General features: G+C 39.4%; 1 protein-coding gene across 3 annotated transcripts in view; it reads right to left on the reverse strand.

Moving 5' to 3' along the window:
* The window catches only part of SNRK (SNF related kinase), a 39909-nt gene extending 18746 nt beyond the window's left edge, over positions 1-21163 (reverse strand). Inside the window, exons 1-3 of one of the 3 annotated variants that reach the window (XM_058831812.1) lie at positions 20865-21163; positions 10392-10489; positions 8318-9011 (exon numbers count right to left, since the gene is read on the reverse strand). In XM_058831812.1, coding sequence (XP_058687795.1) covers positions 8318-8906 — 589 coding nt within the window. In that variant the 5' untranslated portion in view covers positions 8907-9011; positions 10392-10489; positions 20865-21163. Of the gene's footprint in view, positions 1-8317; positions 9012-10391; positions 10490-20130; positions 20173-20684; positions 20796-20864 lie in introns of those variants that run through there. The other 2 variants (XM_058831813.1, XM_058831815.1) reach the window with 2 other exon arrangements.
* Positions 21164-21796: the final 633 nt, after the last annotated feature.

Raw genomic sequence — 21796 nt, forward strand, 5'->3', positions numbered from 1 at the left:
CACAACAGGTGAAACACTGCAGAAGAGACTTCTACTAAAAACAGTACTAAAATATTACATACAACAGTACAAAAGATAAAAGCTGGTATCATACACTGAATCATTTGAATGGTGCCTGTTGATATACTTGTGCTTCAAAAAGAGTAAGAGAAGCATTTCCACTCCTTTGTAGCCTAAAAATCTTAAAAAGTTGCATCCCTTGCATAAAAAGTCAGTAGCGAGAAGGTAGAGAATAATTGCGTTAAAAGATTTCAGCATTTCTACATATCACAAGTATTTTTACCTTGTCACGTGCAAAGACTACTGACAAATCTAGAATATGTTCAAACTGGACCAGTAAAATGTCAAGTGTAAGAGTAAAGAACAAGGATTACCTTTTCATAGATATTCAATTTTTAGCTGATTTAACTAGTCTTTCATTCTTTCATTTTTAGTGAAGAAGCTTTTGAATGAACTTGTATACTGACCTCTCTAGTTCTCAGAGATGATACCATCTGTTAACTTTTTTTGTCTTTGTAAAATGGGATTTATCTTTCCCTTGCTAAAGGCTGAGGAGAAAAATACACAATCAAGGCTAAGATTTTTTTAATTAACATGCAGAATTTCTTTGTTTTAAAGCACTAAAAATCCCATCAATATTACTATTAGTACACAAAGCAGTTGAGAATTAACAGAAATCTTCTCCTTTCCCCATCCCTCCAAAAAAGAGCAGAAATGGCAATTGGCATTTTATTATTATTAGCAAATTATTTCCTTAATTAGCTTATCTGTCTGGTGAAACAGTCTGTTCCAAGTTATTTCCCTTGACTAAGACATGATCATCAGTAACTAAGTCTTCTCTTCACAAGTTATTCCTATTTTCATTCAGCCTGGCCACTAGTGCTTGTACTCTGGAAGCCGCAACATAAGGAGGACATGACCTGCTATAGTGAGTCCAGAGAACACCATGAAGATTTCCAGAGAGCTGAAGCATATCCCCTATGGAGACGGGCTGAGAGAGCTGGGGTAGTTTAGCCTGAGAAAGAGAAGGTTCTGGGGAAACAAGAGAGCTGCAGAGGGACTTTTCACATGGGCATGGAGTGACAGGACAAAGGCTGATGGCTTTAAACTGAGTGAGGGCAAGTTTACATTGGATATTAGGAAGAAATTCTTCACTGTCAAGGTGTTGAGGCACAGGTTGTCCAGAGAAGTTATGGATGCCCCATTTGCTGTCGGTGTTCAAGGCCAGTTTGGAGGGGCCTCTGAGCAACAGGGTCTAGTGGGAGGTGCCCTGCCCACAGCAGAGGGTTGGGAATGCATGGTCTTTAAGGTCCCTTCCAACTCAATCCATTCTATGATTTCATTATTTTTCCCTGAAGTCAACAGCATGTGTTTTGCTGTTTGAATAAAACCACTAAAATACAAACAGTTGTTTGTTTCATTTTTTTAGTAACTAATGCATCTCAAATTTTAGTAAGGGTATTTTAATAGAAAACACCTCCATTGAAAGGTCTTACTGAACACATGTCACTGCCTTTATTCCAAAATGGTCTGTTTTACTCCAAATCATCAGTTCTGCATTTAAAAATACACTCTATCTCCTTTGATATCTGTTGTTTAGCCACAAAAAGCTACTGAATCTGTATTAAAAAACCAAACTAAACCAACATTTTCTGCATGAATTCCAATACTACTATTCCAGAAAATAATCAGCCAGGATAAAACCCAACATTAATTAGTTGAACATAAAAGGAAGTTTTCTTCTTTATAAAATATGTTCTGAAAATCACTGGCCATATCAAAGTCTATACAGCATATACAGCTATTGTACGTGTTTCACTGCAATGACTTTGTTCTTTTTTTTGGTATATAAAGATAATTTGCTCCTGGTATCTTAAAAAATCTTCATGTTTTTGGATGGACTATCTTTTCCAATGCATTTTAGCTGTCATAATTTGTACTTAATTTACAAAAAGTTAACACATGAATGCAAAACTTGGGCATCTGGTTTATAACTAGTTGGTACACCACTGATTTCAGTCCCTCCAGATCTGTGTTGCCAAATTAGTCAGCCATGGGCTGGAAATAATTAATCTGAGTACTTGTTTGAAAGACACATGGCTGTGGAGATGTATTCATCATAACGAAACCTTGCTCCACAACAGCAGCTTGAAAACAGTTCTCCCATGAACACAGCAACATGACTATATCCCTATACTTAAATTACAGTTTAGCTGATATGGCAGTAACTGAAGCCTATCTTGACAGCTTCTCCGTAGTTTCACTTGGATAAATTATTTTCTGCTTCACCCAGCAGTTTACTGGTGAATCCATGAAAACTTCCATATAAAGTAATCCAGAACAGAACATAAATTATACTTCATAAATATTAGCTTGCTCAGATTTACCGAGAAGTTATCAGGGTCACAGATTGCCACCATTCACTGCAGCCCCATCACATCAAAGCTTTACTTCCAAATACAAGGCTCCAGGACTTGCAACATAACATTCTCAATTTTAAGCACCAAAAGTAGTTTCTTGTCAGTACATAAATTAGATTGAAAGGGGGAAAAAAAAAAAGAACCAAAGGATAGCATACTGCATGAAAACTGAACTCCCATTTCATTAAAAATAAACTTTACTATTTGCATATAATTTGCCACAGAACATAAATCCTTTGTTATCCTCAAGACTCACTTCCTAAAAGAGTTCTACAACCAATTCCTTTTATTTCTCCCTTCTAAAAAGTATAAAAAGTTAATTCATGATTTGACTCAGTTTTTTCAGCAGCATGAGATGCACAGCAATGTGAAGGCAGAAAAGCATGGCCCCTAACACAGTACACTAGAGAACACAGCAGGACAGAAATACACCTGGTACTCACATCAATTCCTTCTGGTTTGCTTCAAAAAAACCCATTTGAAATCAAGAACTAGAATGTACAATTCTCCTAAAAATACACTGGCAATGATGATGAATTTCAGTCAAAGGAGTTTCTCTTACACAGAAGGTGAAGGTAAGTGAGCCAGGAAAAGCTGATATTACCTAAACTTGCTAACTCAAGGACAGGTCCTACCATTCTCCTCCAGAATTCTACTCCAAGCTCTGTATTCCCTTCACTTCCTGTGCGCCACCTCTTCTGCTCCATCCTAAGGGAATAAAGAGCTCTGCTAACCTGGCAGAAGTTAAGCCTGCAGAGAGGTTTTCTGTCAGTTTGTGGCTTTCTAACAGTTTTCTGCCAAGTTAGCTGATAAAAGTCAGTTTATCAAATGGCCAGCCATGCACTAAGGCAAGCGAAACAGAAGGGGAGGCACACATTATCCTGAAAGCGGCTAGGTTTTACACTTATAGCTTTCTGCACCCTTCCAGCCTCAAGCTCATTCCATAACGTATCTAAGTATATAAACGGTCTGAAGTGTTGCAATACAACAATAAAAAGGAAGATTTTCAAAACAAAACAAGCAGAGAAATGCTTCTCATTTCTCAGAACTTGGCTATAATCTAATTTTGAGCATACTGAAACTCCAGAATGCTGCCAGGTATGCTCAACTATTCAATATTGTTTATGATCTGCAAGTATCTTACAACCTTGTTTTTTTAATATCAGTCAGTCAAATCTTCTATTCAGTGTTTTTTCAGTACAAAAGATTACTGCACATAGCCACTGGGCACAGGTTTACATTAGCCATTCAGATTGAGAATAAAGTGTCGTACACACCCAGGGACATCCAAACTAGCTCCACACAGGCCAGACATGGTCGTCAGGGCTAGCTGGCTACGCGCAAGCATAGTGAATGTGGCTGAAGCTTTGAAACACTAAGCACACTCCAGCAACACTATATTCAAGTAAAAAGCCCTTGGCAATGCTTGATGCAAAAGAAAATAAAATAATTTGGGTTCATTCCAACAGACACAAAATGGATCTAAAGGCATTGTATCATCATCTCAGGAAAGCAGAGTGTATGTGTAACATACATTGTTATACATGTATCTGTTTATTATACATTATCTGTTATATATATCTGTTTTCTTCTGTAATCAAAAACACATCACTAGGTAATGAACAGGTAGTTTTACCATATGGACAGAAGATGTCCAGGTCTGAGTTCTGCAAGCCCATATCTAACTCCTAAAGCAGCAGAAGTTACCTGCAACTTCCAGGGCAGCAGCACATTGGATTTGGACTACAAAGTGCCAGCTGGGTAGCACTGAGCTACAGTAACCACAATATTCTTGTTAGTCATGCCTTTTATGAGAAACATTTTGCCACCATTCTCTTTGTGTTGCAGTGATGACAGACTGCAGTGCTAAGTAACTGTGACAGTAACTACAATGTTACGTGTGTATTACAGTACTTTTCTAAAGGCCAGAGCTCAACTGTGCTAAATATACAAAATCCCAATGCAACAATCTGAATTTGCCCGGTTTTCATCCCCAGAAGAACGAATTTACTCTGCAAATGTTTCCATGCATTTGCAAAATACCCAACTACAATAATATGAACCTATCACAAGTGTCTGTCTTCCAGCGTTACTGTAGCCTACACAGCACTTCACGCTTTGTAGAGATGCCAAGCAGTTAAAATAGAACCTGCCTTCCTCTGAAAGAATCAACTAATCTGAAAAACTCCAACCAAATTTTATCACTTAGGAAAGAGGCAATTTCTATTAAATTAATGATCCAATTTCTGTTGATGCTGGTAGAGCAAAAGGAAGAGTACTACCAGAAGCACACTGTTTTTTCTCATCTGTAGTTATCAACTTTTAAATACTGATGGAGCTCACAGTATCACACCACTCCTCCAGACAGAACTCTGATTAAAGTAGCACATCCATTTGATTTAGGAAATGAACTTTATGTCCAACAACAGTGCTCTCACTTTCCTCTGATTGGAACAAATTTTAATTAAGTATGAAAAAAACATGGGAAATGAAAAGCAACAGAACTTCTCATTATCTAACTCACTCAGCTTTTTGAAAAGCCCTGGGAACATATGATCATTGCTCAATATTCCTCTTGCATCATTATAACTACAGCTTTAAACACAAAAGGAAATGAGAGACCTAAATTAACTAGGCTCTTTTCAAGTGTGCAAACTTTCAAGTGACATCACAAAGGGCAGGTTAATCCCTCAACTAGCTGAAACGGTTGTTTTCATGAAGCAAGCTTTTCTATTATCTTTATTAAGGATATAACTTAATAAAGACTTGCCCTAAATATTTCAGTTGTTTGTTGAAAGAAAATGTAAATTATCTTCCTTTATATACTCATTCTAATAATATTCATGAGAGATCCAAAAAGCCATGTTTATGGCAAAGTCTTTGGCCAAAAAAACCCCATCATATACCCTGATCAATTTTTCTTCCAATAGTTTTTGCAACAATTTCACATAAATAAAAACAGGTGCGGGGTTTTGAAAACACAATGAATGCACTTTAATGTGCACAGAGTGTAAGCAGGGGAATCCATTTCAATTTGTCATTTTAGTAAATTGAGTGGGATTTCAAGTGGTCAGATGCTCACAAGGAGGCATGACCATGTCATTGCACTGGGGAAGAAAGCACGACCTCCTTTTTACTATGGAACAAGTTTTTAGATTAGTTCAGCTGTAATGTAATTTCATCCTAAGTGATGGAAGAATCTTTGTCATTGTCAGTCACTATTATTGCAATATTAATAGCCCCATTCAGCCAACAGCTGAATGAGCTCACAACACTCCACCACAATTTCAAGCTATATATACACACCTTGCACATTATTCGCGTCGCAACTGATGAAATTTCTTTCTTGATAATTCCTACTTCTGAATTTATACATACTCCTAGTCCACAAGTACAACCTTATCCTAGCATGAAAGTTTATCTTTCAAGTTTAAGAAAGGTTTGCAGAACTGATTTCTCAGTTACATAATTACATTTTTAGTGTTAGATTTCCTAAACTTACATTTAAGATTTCCTCTGGGGGAAAGAGGGCTTTAAAGAAGGCCCTATTTTTTATGCTCCCCCCGCCTGCCCCCCCCCACCCCTTTTTGTATTTAAAATATATAAATCATGGATAGCTTGCATAGTGTATCTTACCTTCTTACCCATAGTTAGAAAAAGAAAATCTAGACCCTTCAAGGTCATCATCTTATTGGAATCTTATAGTAAATTTTGATATTTTTACTCTGGTAACCGACAGTACTTCAGAGAGATTTTGTAGTGCATTACAAAGTGATGAAAAATATGCCATTAAAATGTTAGGATACAAGCACTGCAATTGCTCAACTAGGACAGAAGTTTCAACTAGCTGAGACAGCACACTGGGGAATAAGTAAGCAAAAACTAACCACTGAGGTATATTTAAATATCCTCACAAATTGAAGATAACTGGCATTCTTAGACAAATTCTTAGTTAAAGAATTTCATTTTTTTCCCAATTTTTCTACCCCTCACGTCAATCCATTCCATATTAACCAAACCTCCCCCTCTATGAATTCATTAAAAAACTTTTAGTATTATCCTGAAGTTTAACTCCCTTATTGTTTACAAAGCACTCTAACAAACATTATGACAATTATCATTGAGAGCCAATGCTTTGTTAATTATATAATTCAATTTGGACCATCTGGTCATAATGCTCCTAATTCCCCCTCCCCCGTTAATCTTCACACGCCTCCTTTTTCCCAAGCATCTTCAATTGGGCAGCAATATCAAAACCTAATTTTTTGCTCATCCTCCAAAATTTGACTGCTATTCCATTTTTCAAGAAATAATTCACATAAGGCATTGTACAAAATATTTAACAAATGCACTTTCCCATCTAGTTTTGAAGGCCACTGCTATCAGTTACACTCACGCTTCAGGAAATTCTCAAAATAAAGAAACATAGCAAAACACAGCAGAACTCAGGAGCTCTAGTTTGCCACTAATAAAACCAACTCATCTAAAACATCTGACTCTAAATAGAAATCATTTTGTGAAGTATTACTGTAGCATCAACATGGATTTGCCAACCCAGAAATAACAGAGATCCAAAATTCCTAATCATAGCACACTTGGGAAAGTACTTTCAAGTCCGGAAGGCTTAGAGTACAATACCTATTCAAAGGTAGAAGCCCTGAAGCGTTATTCAAATGTTTAGGCAAAGAACATAACACCTAATAGCTAAAAATATTTATATTTAAAAATAATGCAAGAGATGCAGCTCAACAGTGTGCCTGTCAGCACACAAAATTAGCTGTTGACCTCAGGTAAATTAGGAAAAACCTGGACAATTCTGTCTTAATTTAAACCACTACTACAGTCACTACTATAAAACATAACAAAACACACACAGCCATGTACAGAGTCCTAATGGGTGCTATTAACACCCATGAAAGTATCAGATACAGAGCAAGAGGCATGTCGACTATCAGAAGCTATTTTTGAAGCACTATTTGCAATTATATGTACTTACACCTGTTGAGGAAGTGAGCTGTACCTCAACTAACAGATTTAAGCCATCTGTATGACTACAGGACAATATTGAGTGACCCCCATCAATTTTTACAGCTATTCTAAAAAGACTCTAAATTACTTCTACTACAATAAGCAGTAGACCTAAGAAAGAGAGTAAGAGAACTACATGTAGCAGTCCACCCTGCACACTCCACTTTGCAGCTAGAAACACGAAGATTCATTTACACATTACTATTTCTTTTACCTTTTACACAATCAGGAGCAATTAGGAACTCATCTGCTGCTTTCAGTTCTCAGACAATATCCCATCTCAGGCAGAGATGGGATAGAGGGAGTTGAAGCTTTCTTTACTTAACTTCCTGTCTCCTCCTTTGATAGCTGAGTTAATAGTTGGTACACATGGCTTCCCACCACCTTGCAGCAGAACATGTAAGCATCCTGGGCCTACAATGCTATTCTTATATGGCTAAATTGAGCAAAGAAAATCACTCGTGGTTGGGTGCAAGGGAGTGTGGGGTCATGTTAAAAATAAATCTGAAACAGGCAACTTTTCCAAAGAGAAGATGAGTTCTCTCTAACAGAGTATTTACAAATACATCCATTGCATCCAATTATTAATAAAAAAAATAATAATTACAATGTATATTGTAATTGTAACGCATACAATTGCATAATTTCATACAAAAAGAACTTTTAAGCATTTTTGAGACTGTCTGAGTATCTCCTTCAAACAGAGCTGTTCCAGCATTATGTCATCCAGAGCTCATCTAGGTTATATTATTTCTTGCCAATTAGCTGCTTTCCACATATGGCATTATCTTGAAACAGAAAACAGATGTACAAGATCATGGTATTTATGTTTATAGATTACTGCTTGAATTCAGAGTAGACATACATACCCACTGCTGGTGCATCATATTCATCCCCAAGTAAAATTTCAGGAGCAGAATAGGCAAGAGATCCACAGCTTGTGGTGAGCTTCTTTCCAGGCTGGAATTTGTTGCTGAAGCCAAAATCAGTCAATTTCACAAGTCCTTGTTTTTCAAAGAAAACCACATTCTCTGGTTTCAAGTCTCTGTGAACTACATGCAGTTTATGGCAGTAGGATATAGCATGAACTATTTGAGCAAAGTATTTTTTTGCCAGATCTTCATTGAGACCTTCTTCGTGTTTCATGATGTAATCAAACATATCTCCACCATCCCCCAGCTCTAAGATGAGATATAGTTTTGTCTGGGTGTCAATCACTTCGTACAGCCGCACTATGTTGGGATGTTGCACTAATTTCATGCACCTGACTTCTTGAAAGAGATGTCCAGTGGCAAGAGTGTCCAGTTTGGTCTTATCAATGACTTTCACTGCTACTTTTTCCCCTGTAAAGACATGCCGAGCAAGTTTGACCACAGCAAAATGGCCTCTGCCCAAAGTTTTATCCAAGTCATACAATCCTGCAATTTTTCCATCATATCCTCGTTTGAAGCCTGCCATTCTGTTTCAGAAGATGAAATAATATTTAAGGTCTTTGGAAATGTGATATTTTCATATAAGAGTATCTGATGCAAATAAATAGTCCATAATCACTGCCAAGCATACCTAAAAACAAAGAGACAAGATTATATACTTGTATAAAAGTAAGCAAAATTATCATCCTGCAATTACCCCAAGTTCCATTAGCACATTACTACAGATTATTAATGAAATAATCTCCAGAAATTTTTGCAAAGGATTTAATAAGGCAGACTGTGCTAACTTGCAGATTTCTGACATCATATTATCAGTATGCTTGAATAAAATGAGTTTCAACACTGCAATGATGAAAATTTGTCTCAAATTCAGTGGCCTTCATTGTCTTGAGTCAGAAACCTTTCAAGCAGCACTTGACAAAATCAGTGTTATAAGGACTGTTAAAATTGGCAAAGCTGAAATCTGTAACTTTTCCAGATTCACTATGATAAACAGCTGGACAACACAGAATATCATCAAGAGGAACATACACAATACATCTCTTTTTTGGCACATTCCTTCATATTGCCTACATGAAGCAATGGGCAGCTTTGTCCCATTGCAAACAGATCTAATACGAAGTTCTGATAGCCTGACTTGGGACTTTCATCTCCTCCTTTTTAACAGTTTTCTGTTTAGCAAAACTCAGAGTGACATACAATACTTAATTTTGTTACTCTAATTATCTTGAACGTTATCAATCAATACTATAATTACAGCAAATGAACAAAGCTTTAAAGGCTGAAATGAAGCATTTCAGTTGTACTTAGTGCTAAAAAAAAGTCTTGTTAAATATTTTGACTGGAGTTACACAAATGGGTGATAAAAAGTTTGAAGGTAGGCTGCATATGTTCATCAGTCCTGGGAATGAGTGAGGAGAAGGGGAAGAAGAGTAGGAAAGAAGCAGAAAAGACTCAAGAGTTCAGCTTTCGTGTACTGAATTCCTGCTTACCAGGTATTTGGCATTTGAGCAAACAAGACCCAGCTTATAAAATATTCATATTCAAAACTGGCTTTGAAGGTCTTACATTCCATTGTCTTTTTTTTCCACAAACAAAAGCTCCCAGAAACTTTTCCTGCATTGTTAACTTAGATAGAGGTTTAAATACTGTAAAAAACTGTAGCTATCAAAAAGCTAACCACTTCTCTACCTTTGAGTGCAAAGTAGTTAGAAATATGAAAATTAGATGGCTCATTGCCAACTCAAAAATACAGAAAATACAGCTCTTTAGAATATATTTTCAGTTTCAAAACTGAACTTCAAAAAGAAAAACTTTGAGGAGGAAGCTGGCAAACAAACAGCCCCTTACATTAGTTATTCTCCAGTTGAAATGTAAGCATTAGATTAAAAACACTCCCTGCTAAACAAGTTATTTCACAGACAGTGAAACTAATGGACCTGGTTTCATATGAATTCAATTACAAGGTTGGGGGGTCCTATGAGGATTCTGTGATGTTTAACAAGCTCACCTTACTGCTTCTCTCAGCTGGAGCCATGGTATAACCTCTTTGCTATCCAGCTGTCTGCTTCCACAAAACCCATAGAAATCAGTTTGAGACTTCCACACCTGTAAAATTTGAATGAAATCTATTAACTTCCAGAACTTCATAGCCTAGACAAAGAAGTTAAGTACAACAAGCATTAATACAATAACAAACAATATAAACATTGAGGTTTGGGGTTTTGTGTTTCTTTAAAGATAGTCATCAAGCTTCAACAAACTTCACTGGGTTTTGTGTTGCTGTATGCACCCTTTCATTCTGCTGCTTATGCTTCACATGCTCTTTCAAAAACCACTCCACGAGAAGATGGTTGGCATATCTGTTTCCCAACACTTCCTATACTGTTCATCTTACAGAGTTTCCCCTACCATTCCCATGTAACATCATCCCATCCTTATTCAAAAAAGCACAAAACTTCATTAAAGCATGCTACATTAAACTAAATGCCCACGCCAAACGCTCTCCTACCTGGTAGAAACTATTACAAAATGCATAGGGAACAACATAGTACAATGGAAAATACAACAATAAACAATAAAACTCTCCTTATCTTTCAGAGATTTAAAAACTTCTTTACATCTGAGAGCAGTGGGTTTATGTTTAATAGCACTTGATGGATTCCACCCCACCCCTCTCTGTGAAACTGGGCAGGTACTTGATTAAAGCATGTGAATTTTTAGCATCAAGAACATTCTGCAGCAGAGCTGGATGGTTTAACTATGTGCTGTGAGAAGAACCACTTCCTCTTGTTTGTTTTTAATCTCCTGATAATTTGTGCATTTTCTTATTCACCGTCTGTTCCCAAACAAGAACAATCATACTCCATTTACCTTGCCTCAAGCAACTCACAGAATTAGTTTCCTCCCTTCCTCGCTTCAGCTCAATTTTGTTCTAATCCTAGTCTATTAATCCTTCTGCAGAGGTTATTCCACAGGCTTTAGCATTCCTCTCACCCCTCTCTACTCATTTTCTGGTTTGTTCTATTCTACTTTCTTAGGCCAATTTGAGGGTTTTTTCACTACTACTGTGCACTGACAATGTTTTCAAGCATTACTTTACAGTCATATAATGTTCCATCATACTGACCTAACCACAAAATGAAGACTAATGAAAAATGGTCCACATTCACACATAAACCACCTACTCTTACCCTGTATGAAACAAGAGGGGATATATTAATCAGCTGTGCCCCATATGCTTGTGTGACTCCAGTCTCACTCCTAAATGGATTGCCAGTGTTTAAGAAAACCCCAACAACAACAACAAAAAAAACCCAAAACAAAACAAAAAAAGCACACACAAACATGCTTTACAGTACTGCTGTCTCCACAGCATCCTAATCTGACTCCTAACTGCTTCAAGATTAAAGAAATTAGATGAAAACTGGAGCACACAAATTAAAGACAACTTGTCTGAATTTAACTGCAACACTCAGCAGTAAGGAAAAATTTATGCTCATTACTTTCTTCACTTGGCACATTCTCAGCCATCATTGTACAAGCTCAACAAGTGATTTAACTCTAAATCACAGAATACATACAAACATCAATGTGTCAACAGAATTCCAGCAAAAACCAGTTATGCTTAAGCAATGGAGAAATATATCAGAGAGTAATCAACAGGACAAGAGCTTACAGAAATGGAAGCTAAACTACATTTACCAATGTTGCAGTCCCATTAGCTTTAAGAAAATGAATGCAGATTCATTAACAGTTTAACTTAGTCTCAATAACAGTCATTGTCCACAACAGCAGACCAACTAACCCTTAACTCTGTGGTTAAGATGAAGCTCCCACAGCTAAATACAAGGATCTCAGATGCAACATATGGTTTGAACGTGCCAAAATTTAGAATTGTTCAGTAGCAGGAAGTGGATGCAAACATGTCATAGTGTATATAGATACAAGCCTTGGTTACAATTAAAATATGCTATCTAAAGGAGCACAGTTACCATACCGATACATTTCAGAACAGTTTCCTTTTCTCAGTTTCTCTCAAGAGTAAGAAAGCAGAATTTTGAAAGCACTTAAGGATCCACTAAGAGCACTTAAGCTTCATAACTTTCAAGCTGGAACCTCTTTGAGACCCTTTGTTGCTGTCTCCTTAGTTACAACAGTAAAACTTCTGGGGCTGACTACAGATGAAACCATTCAAAGCTCTAGTTTTGCCATGACCCTACAAAATAGAATTACTTTTAATGATGGATCGCTTTGGTGATGCAGTTTACAATGTGACCTCTTGAACGTTTTCACCAAATGAAGGAACTAGAGGATAAAGCAGAGAACAAGCAAAATTTCCACCAGCCACATATTAGCAGTAATCCAAATGCCAGCCTGAGAAAAAGCATATAAGGGACAGTTATATCACAGAAAATATTTACCTGTCTTTTCATTCACATTATGTTAAATCCCTGCTAAGTTCATTTTTCAGCATTAGAATTTGGTTTTCCTAGTTGGCGAGTTAAGTAACCATTAGCAGCATTTAATCCATGTGCCTAATTATGGTTCTAAAAATGCATTTTCCCCTAATTATACCAGAACTCAGCTACGCCCCCAATACTCATTTTATGCAATGTAGACATTTACCAGTAAATAAATTCAGAACAGATCCTTCTTTCCACAGAAGCTCATATACCTATCCCACAAAACACTGCAAACAGACCCCAGTGGAGATCTGCAGGAGCTGTTCTGTAATATCACATGCATCCTATTAAGAAGCTTAACAACAGTACTGTGATTCAACCATCTTTAAAAGATGGATGAATAGATCTGTTTAGAAAAAGGAGCATGCTTCAGAGACACTAGTTTTTTCTTTAAGCAATTCACCCTATTCAAAAAGTTTCATTAGATTACACACTGCATGTAAGACCAGCCTAGTTCATCTTACCCTAATGCGCGTATTACCTTACTTTAGAAAATGAAGCTTCAAGGTCTCATTTAAACAAAATGCTGAAAAACTATCAATGCAAAGACTTCCCTGCATTATCAGTCTAACTGACAAAAGCTGAAGTAATCTTCCCGGGGACTCGTCCATCCACAAACAGCTAACCATTCCTGTCTCCCTTCACAATAAATGGAGATTCAGTCAACACAGATAAGAGCCTGTGATAAAACAAATTGTGCCCTAAAGCAGATAGCCAAATAGATCAAATGAATCATTTCTTAAAAGCACACGCTTTTATTTTCTGTAACAGGAGTTTAGAATGAGTAGTTCAGTGGATGCACATATTATACACATCCACCAGATAGATTAAAAAAGTTTTACCCTGCTTCTCCTTTTGCTCTCTTTTGTCTCAGTTAAGTAACAGCATCTATACCAATTATTTATTTACTACATAATTGTATGTTGAAAGAAAGACTTATGTTGCTAGTGTTCCTAGAAACACTAAATCCAAAATTTGACATAAACAGAATGTGGAGATTCAGAAGCAATTTTTTTTCACTCTGAAAAGAATTTGTACAAATCATCAGAATCCAAGAGCAAACTGAAGGACATAGTAAACAAACTGCAACTATTATTTTCCGTATTTTTTTCCAATATTTTCCCCCAATTTTTATCTGACATCCTAATATAAATTATCTTTACAATAATTTTTGTAATTATTGTACAAAATTATTAGCTTTACAAGCTAATCCATGAAGCTTTAGATGCAGTCTATCTTGTTACTATATGAGCAACTACTTGCACTGTTACTGTTATTGACACTTCACTAATGTGTCAATCTGCTTTCCTCCAGAGGGCTTTTTATCTCCTTTCTTTTGGTATAAGGGAGCACCAACACACCAGAAACGGATAAAAGGCACTGCAAGAGTGACATGAAGAACACATATGCTCAATGCATATCACATGCCCTGAAAACTTATAATTATTCAATTCCTCCAAGCATATTTCAAACTTCTTAAGCTCCTAGTACCCAGTATTTCTTGAAGACTCAAGACTCAATATGGGAGTCAGGATCCCAGGAAGGCGTAGTCTCCTGTTTGCATGCACAGGTATCATGATCCAGCAGAGGCCTTCCCCCTCCACCTTCCTATGGCCTAAGTCTTCACAACTACCATTCAAAGATACTCAAAGAAATCATGGTAGTCTACACCTGATCTACAGCCAAACATGTTGTACATGCAGCATTTTTGGGGGGCAGAGGAAGACAATTCACAGAGGCAGCTGTGTTACAACTCAGCCCTTTCATATGCAATGTCCTCTAAAGCTTTATTTTCCACTTTACGTGGCTGCACCACAGAATACACACATATCTTCCTTTTCACTGATGACAAACCCTATAAACTATCCTGTCCCCAGTGAGTTCCACAATAAAACACTACAGGAGATATTTTTCAAGGTGTACACGTGCTTCTTTCATTTTCCTATTAGGCCTCAATGTCCGTATCCAGCCCATACTGTGTTACTGAAATGTCAAGACATGTCAGCAAACCTCTCTACTATTCAGCACTGGCTACCCCTAAAATGATGAAGATCATTATGAAGAGTTATCAAGTAATGCTGTGTTACAAACATAAAAAGAAGAATTAATCTGCAAAATTCAACTGTACTCCTTAGTTTTAAACAGTCTACAGAATTTTGCTTTGGAAAGATATGAGGTGCCAATTGCTGATGAAGTTTTGCCATTCTAAACATTGTTTAGAACAAATCTCAGTGTTTCATTATTTTAGAATGTATTGCAGGCATTAGAGCTGGTGATGTCTATGCTTAACTCTTCTTAGAACTGAAGTAAAAGCAAAATGCCAACAAGAATTCTTCAATTCTAAGGCTCATTATTCAGTGAACTGCCAGCAGCGGAAATATCTGGCAGGTCAATAAACTCGGTAAAACATTGCTCCCGGACCAACAAAATGCTGGAGGATGGGAAGGGTACTGCTATTATAGATTTGAGAAGATATCATTACTAACAGCATTTTGTAACAGAAAATGATGAGAGCCTGCATGACCTGTCTTCTAAGAGCAATACACTTTGAGGCAGATCCAATGCACGAGAAAAAGAAAATGTAAAAGATACAATGCATGATTGAGGATTTCATCAATTAAAGAACACATTTATTTCTTGCATAAGAAATTCCCAAACTTACAGATTTACAGATTGCTATAATCTATTTTCTCAAAGATTATTGCAGTCACATCAAACATAGACAATTTAAGCTTTCCTCTTTTACACAGCTAAGCTGTGGTGAGTGGTCTGCAGAACACTAGCAAAGAGCAAACTAAAATTTGGGAACTGTGTTGTAGAAACTCCACCTGATAGTTGGTATCTCTGTGAGAATCACCCTCTATACAGACAACTTAAAGAAGCCATTGGATCTGAACTGGTCCTTCAAGGCCTCTGCTTTGAAAATCAAGAATGAATATTTCCTTTTTCTTTCCAAGCAGGTGAATGAGAAAAAATACAGACTGTGCTGATGTACAGATTGGAAAGCGATAATAAAACAGTAGCAGTAACAGCAAGATTATGATTACAGACTAGACACCAAAGCTATTAAGAGGACAGATGCACTAAGACTGATGGAACTATGATCCACTGACAGACCCATCACCGGTAGTTACTGGCACTGGTTCCAATTGTGAAATATGTTAAAAGCCCAAAGTACTTTCACAACCTTGCTGATAATTCCCTACAGTTCACAAGGTACTTTCCATTTCTAAGAGGAGATATTACACAAGACAAATACAAGCTGCCCTGTGGATTTAAGAACTCAGCAATAGCTTTACACCGTTTAAAGTCCTCATACCAGCCACAGCTCCAAAAGCAATTAATTTCATGTTGTATCTGTTTTCCTCTCATGCCTTCTCTCGAAGAACAGCATGTAGCCTTTAATTTTTAAAGAAAAAAAAGCAAGAGAGACACTACCCTGTTCACATAACAAAGGCTTCAGCAATACAGCACTTAAGCTCCAAAGCTGCTCCTGAAGTATTACTGTATAGAAAAATACTAGATCTTCCCCATTAGCCACATCTCATAAATTATCTGCTGCATAGTAGTATGTGATAACATATTCTAAAGGGACTTGCTCCAAGTTTTGTGATATCTGTTAGTACTTTTTTTTAATCTGTAAATCAGTTATAGAACTTTGTTCAGATGCTGTGATGTCATAATATACAGAAAAAATAATTTAATTTTTGAATTTAATCAACTGAAATTCTCATGTTTTTGCAGTTCCCACTCACAGAAAATTTTTCCTTAACTACAGAAAATTAGCATGGATATCTTAGTTACAGACATTCATACCTTTAACCAATCAAGATCTGGTATTTCAGTCAGCAACTGTATAAGCAAGAGAGATAACTCATGGTAGTTTGACTCCCTAGCCCAAAATTACACTTTTCCAAGTATATATGATTTTGATAAACAGTATCCAAGTAGATTTTTGAAGACTTTTAATATTCTAAATCCCATCCTATTTTCCCTTTGTCCTTCTTTTTTCTTCCCTCAGAATAACTAAGAATATGAAACTGATGCAAAAATATTGTGCATATCAGGTGATTGACAATGGTATCACCATCTTTTAGACAGGACATTAAATCTTTATATCTAGGAAAGTTGCTGCAGGAACTTTGCAGAAAGCAGGTAACTCAGATTTCTCCACCAAACTTAACTATAATAGAGACACTGCTTCATCTACTCCATGTTCATGAACTCTCAGAATTGCTTCACCTTTTTCAAAAGTCTATTTATTAACATTACCACATATTTTGTCATGCCAGGCATGCCAGCCAAAACCATTAACAGGAGCTCTAAACATTCTGTCATTAATCAATGGACACTTCAGTGTAGCATAACATTTCAATGTTAGCGCTACTTTAACACCTACATCTTTGTTGTGTAAATTCACAACCACAAACGTGTTTTTCTTTATTGAGGGAGGTGAAAGCATCACATGCCATCTCAAACTCAAGTATTCAGATGCAAATATATGTGCATACTCTTAGTACCTATTACAAGGAATAATAATTTCTATTAAATTTCTTAGTATCTTCAAGGTCAAATGTCAGATAGTTTCCTTTGTTTAGCAATACAACTGGTAACATAAAATTCAAGTACTGAATTAAGGTGCCACTATGAGACTGATGTTTTGCACCTAGGATACAAACTGCTTAAATCTTGACAAATAGATTGACTCCAACCTACAGTTACTCAGTTTCTATACTTTATTCTCCTTTATAGCATCCTAAACTAGTCAGGAACAGCCAGACATCTGAAATTTGCCATGCTTTAACATAAACTAAGATTATAAAAGTCTAGGCTATAATTTCTCAAGTAAAGTCCAATCAGTAACTAGACAGGAGACTGCTGCAGAAAAGCACACAATGATAAAGAAAACAGGCTGTCAAATACAGTGGAACAACTGTGTCCCAGCACTGTTGTAGAAGATCACTATAAATGGAAGGATTCAGCCTTTCAGAAAGTGAACATGCTCTGTTTTATGTTTTGCAAGTATAATTATTTCTCATTAAGTTCTTAACATTGGTGACTCAATCAACTTATGTGTACTAGAACTCTGCCAGGGTGAGTTATCCTGGAATTGTAAGGGAATATACGTTTTTTTTCAAATCCTCTTAAGCTCTTACATAATACTGTTATGTGTATAAAAACAACCGGTACTTTACATTATTATAGCAGCTGTAGCATTTCAGTTAAGTGCTTAAAAATAACGTGGCACAGAAGACGGGCAGAACCTCACAGGGTACTAAAATTAAGAGCTTGTGCAATTTAATATTACTATATTCATCATAAACTGCAGCTCAGCCATATACCCCTGATCTGAACCATGTTTTATTGGTTTCTTATTTCAAGACATAATCAGAAAACACTACTAAGTAGGAATGGACCGAAGTTCACCAATAAGTTTTACAGCTTTACCATTTCAATGCAATTTTGAAAATCCAAAAAAGGAAGTGTATTATTTCACAAGAGACACACTGTGAGGAAAAAAACCTGGCTGCACTAGGATACTGTGCCCTTGAAAGCAAGGCAGGCCAAGCAAGACAAAGGTGCTACTTTGGTATTACAGTTGCCAGTGGGATAAAAGGGACAATGATACACTGAAGGTGTAGACTGCAAAGGAATTATTCAAGCATGATTGGAAGGCAGTTAGAAGAGACCAGGCTGGTCAGAACAACACACAAGATGACTACTGCAAGTAAAATAAGATCTGCAGTAGCACATTAGCATGCACACCCTTAACATGCTATTTCTTTAAAATAATCAGAAAGCAGACTATTTATTACACTGCAACCACCCACACCACACGGCAGTATCAGTTCTCATAGCAGGATGATTGAAGGAACAGCAGTAACCTGTAGAGTGTCCAGCGTTCAAACTGTACTTTCTTGCTTCTCAGTTGTGTAAAATGAAAACAAAAACCATTACACAGTAAGTACACTTAAGATGCAATTCTCCCTTTTCCCTGCGTTTCATGAAAGCTTCTGATATGGATCATAAAGATTCTCTGAAAAGGGCCAGATGAATGTGCTGTCTTAGATGCTACCCTGCCCACCAGGCGAAGCCCCAGCAGCCAGGTTAGCTTCTCTTTCCAATCACTTGAAAGAACCACGTCATCATTCTACCACTTTTCTGGAGAAATAAGAGACAGGACTTTCTCCTCCTTAGCTTTTATTATTAAGTCTTCTAATCTGGATGTTGCATGCATTAAAAGTAAAAGGGGCAGATATTAGTATAAGTAAACATTTTGACATATTTAACAAGGTAAAATTTGATTGCGCTGTTTGGCAATGATTGTTAGTTCTTGTTTCAGATTCCTTCTACGGATCAGCAATAGTACAAAAACAACCACAAGCAAATTTCCCACCTTCTGTGATATATCTGCCAAAAAAATCCCACCAATCCTTAAGCCAGTTCTTAATGGTGCATGCCTTGAAAGAAATGCTGAATTCTAACACAAAAAACATTTGCTAGTAAACACTTCTATACAGATTTCACTTTGCACAGATTAGTTAAACTGGTCCTTCCCCAGAGCCTGAAGATCTAAATATATCCATAATAAACAACTCCAAAAAAGCAGCAGATATGACTAAGTAGTGACTGCACTACAGAGGGCAGGCGTAAGCATATTTGCATGCACTTCATTCATGCTAGATGGCTGAAAATCATACAATACACTTCAGCTGCTCCAGTAACTGTAATGGTACCACCAAAAAAAACACTGCTTTGCCCTCATCTACTCATAACAAGCTCCTGGAAGTGAGATGATCAATAAGAAAGGATCTATGAATAAGCAAAAACCCAAAGCATGTATCTCACATAAAGGTTTCTCCTTCACAGGTATATTAGCATCTCTTACCAATAAAAATATCCAACCTGAAAATAGGTTACTTTTATCACCAACCATCCCCTAGCCAATATAGGGGGTTTTGCCCTAGTGGATATTCTCCAACACTTTACTCAGTCTACTTAAAAAAAAACCCAACAACAACAACAAAAAAAACCCCAACAAAACAACCAAACCAAACAAAACCAACCATACGTATCTATCCTTCAACTATTACCAAGACTGCACATCAACTGTCTTTAAAAGTCATTTTCCATTAATTTAAGCACCTGAATGCCAAAAGTCACCTGACAATAAGCACAAAGACCTCTGTGCAGGACCTTGCTAGTTATTCTACCAATTTCTATACTAATCCCTAGCCAGTGAATTCAGCGTAGTAAGGGTACTGACAGCAGCAAGGCACGTACTGACAAAGAACGAGGAATACTTCCAGCCTCTATCAGGAGGGGCACGCTCCAGCCCTGGGCACAAGGAGACGAAGGCAAACCTGTTGGCTACGCACAGGATTCCGAGGGGCGAGATGCACCGTCATTCCCCTAAAACGCACCCGCGGCTGGACCGCGGGGCTCTCGCCTCGCTTGTTTATTTTTTTTCCCCTTCCCGGCAACAGAACATACGCGGCGGAGCCGGCGCGGGCAGCAGCAGCGGGGGAGTGGCGGAGGCACCGGTGTCACTCCGGTCACACGCGCGGGGCCGGCTGTCACCGCGGTCACACGGGGCCGCGCCGCACGGACACTCCGCCGCGCCGGGGGCACGGCAGGCTCCCCGCAACCCGCCGTCCCCGCAGGAACATCCGCATCCCCGGGAGCCCGCTGTCCCCGCAGGAACAGCCGCGTCCGGGGAACCCATCGTCCCCGCAGGAGCACCCGCATTCCGGGAGTCCGCCGTGCCCGCAGGAACCGCTTCTCCCCTCCCTTCCCCAAGCCCTCCCCTCCAGCCCCGCCGGCACCGACACACCGACCTTCGGCGGCGGCCGGGAAACGTCCCCTCACCGCCTCCTCCTCCCTCTGGGCCGAGGCCGCCATTGGGCTCGGCCGGCTCCGGGAGGAACGGGAAGGCGCAGGGAGGGGGAGGAAGGAACCCACCACACCCCACCGGCCCAGCCCGAGCCGAACGCGGCCCAACCCCGCCGGCAACTTACTGCCCGCAGCGGCGGCAGCGGCGGCGTCTCCTCGGGGCGCCGCGCCCCGCGCCGCCCCCTGCATGGGCAGCGCCCGCTGCGACTGCCCTCGGGAGCGGCAGCGGGGACGGGGAGCTCGGCGGGGAGGGAAGGAGGGACAGAGGAGGAGACGGAGAGGGTCCAAGAGCCCAGCGGGGAAGGCCGGCGGGGCTGCGGCGGGTCGCGCCCCTCGCCCGCGCTGCGCTCGGACGGGACCCGGCGCTACGGCCGCTCCTGCTGCGCCTCCGAGCCGCGACTGACAACAACGGCCGCGGCTCGCGCGGGGCCGCGAGGGGCGGGGCGGGGCCAACGCACGCCCGCGCGCAGCCGCGCCTGCGCCGCGCGGCGGGGAGGGGAGGCCGCGCGCCAAGCGCAGTCACGGCGGGGGCCAATGGCGGCAGGGGGGGCGGGCGGGGGACGGGGCGCCTGAGGGGAGCGGAGCGGATGGGCGGCGGGACCTCCCGGTTCGGTGCGCTCTGGGCTTGGGTTTCATGGAGGTCCTGAGCAATTCGCCTTAGACTTGGGAAAAATAAGAGCAGAGGGTAAAGCGCTGAAGGTCTGAGGAGAGGGTGAAGAAGCCCGCGCGTCCGCCACCTGCTTGTCGGCGAGTTGGCGGCCCCCTGTCCCCCTGGAGGGGACGCTGGGCTGGGGAGCTACTTAAAGTCGTGAAAGGGCCACGCCTGTGATTCCTGGGTAGAAATAATAGTGTAAAGATGAGAGCATAGCGAGCACAGGATCAATTAAATTGAAAAAGACTTTTGAGATCATCGAGTCCAACCCGCGACCAACGCTACCGTGTTAACGAGACCATGACACTGAGTGGCCCGTCCAGTCTTTCCTTAAACACCTCCAGGGACGGGGACTCCGCCACCTCCCCGAGCTGGCGTTGGTGCCCCTCGTGCCTGGGCAGCGAT

This window comes from Poecile atricapillus, chromosome 2 (assembly GCF_030490865.1).
Source record: "Poecile atricapillus isolate bPoeAtr1 chromosome 2, bPoeAtr1.hap1, whole genome shotgun sequence".
NCBI lineage: Eukaryota > Metazoa > Chordata > Aves > Passeriformes > Paridae > Poecile > Poecile atricapillus.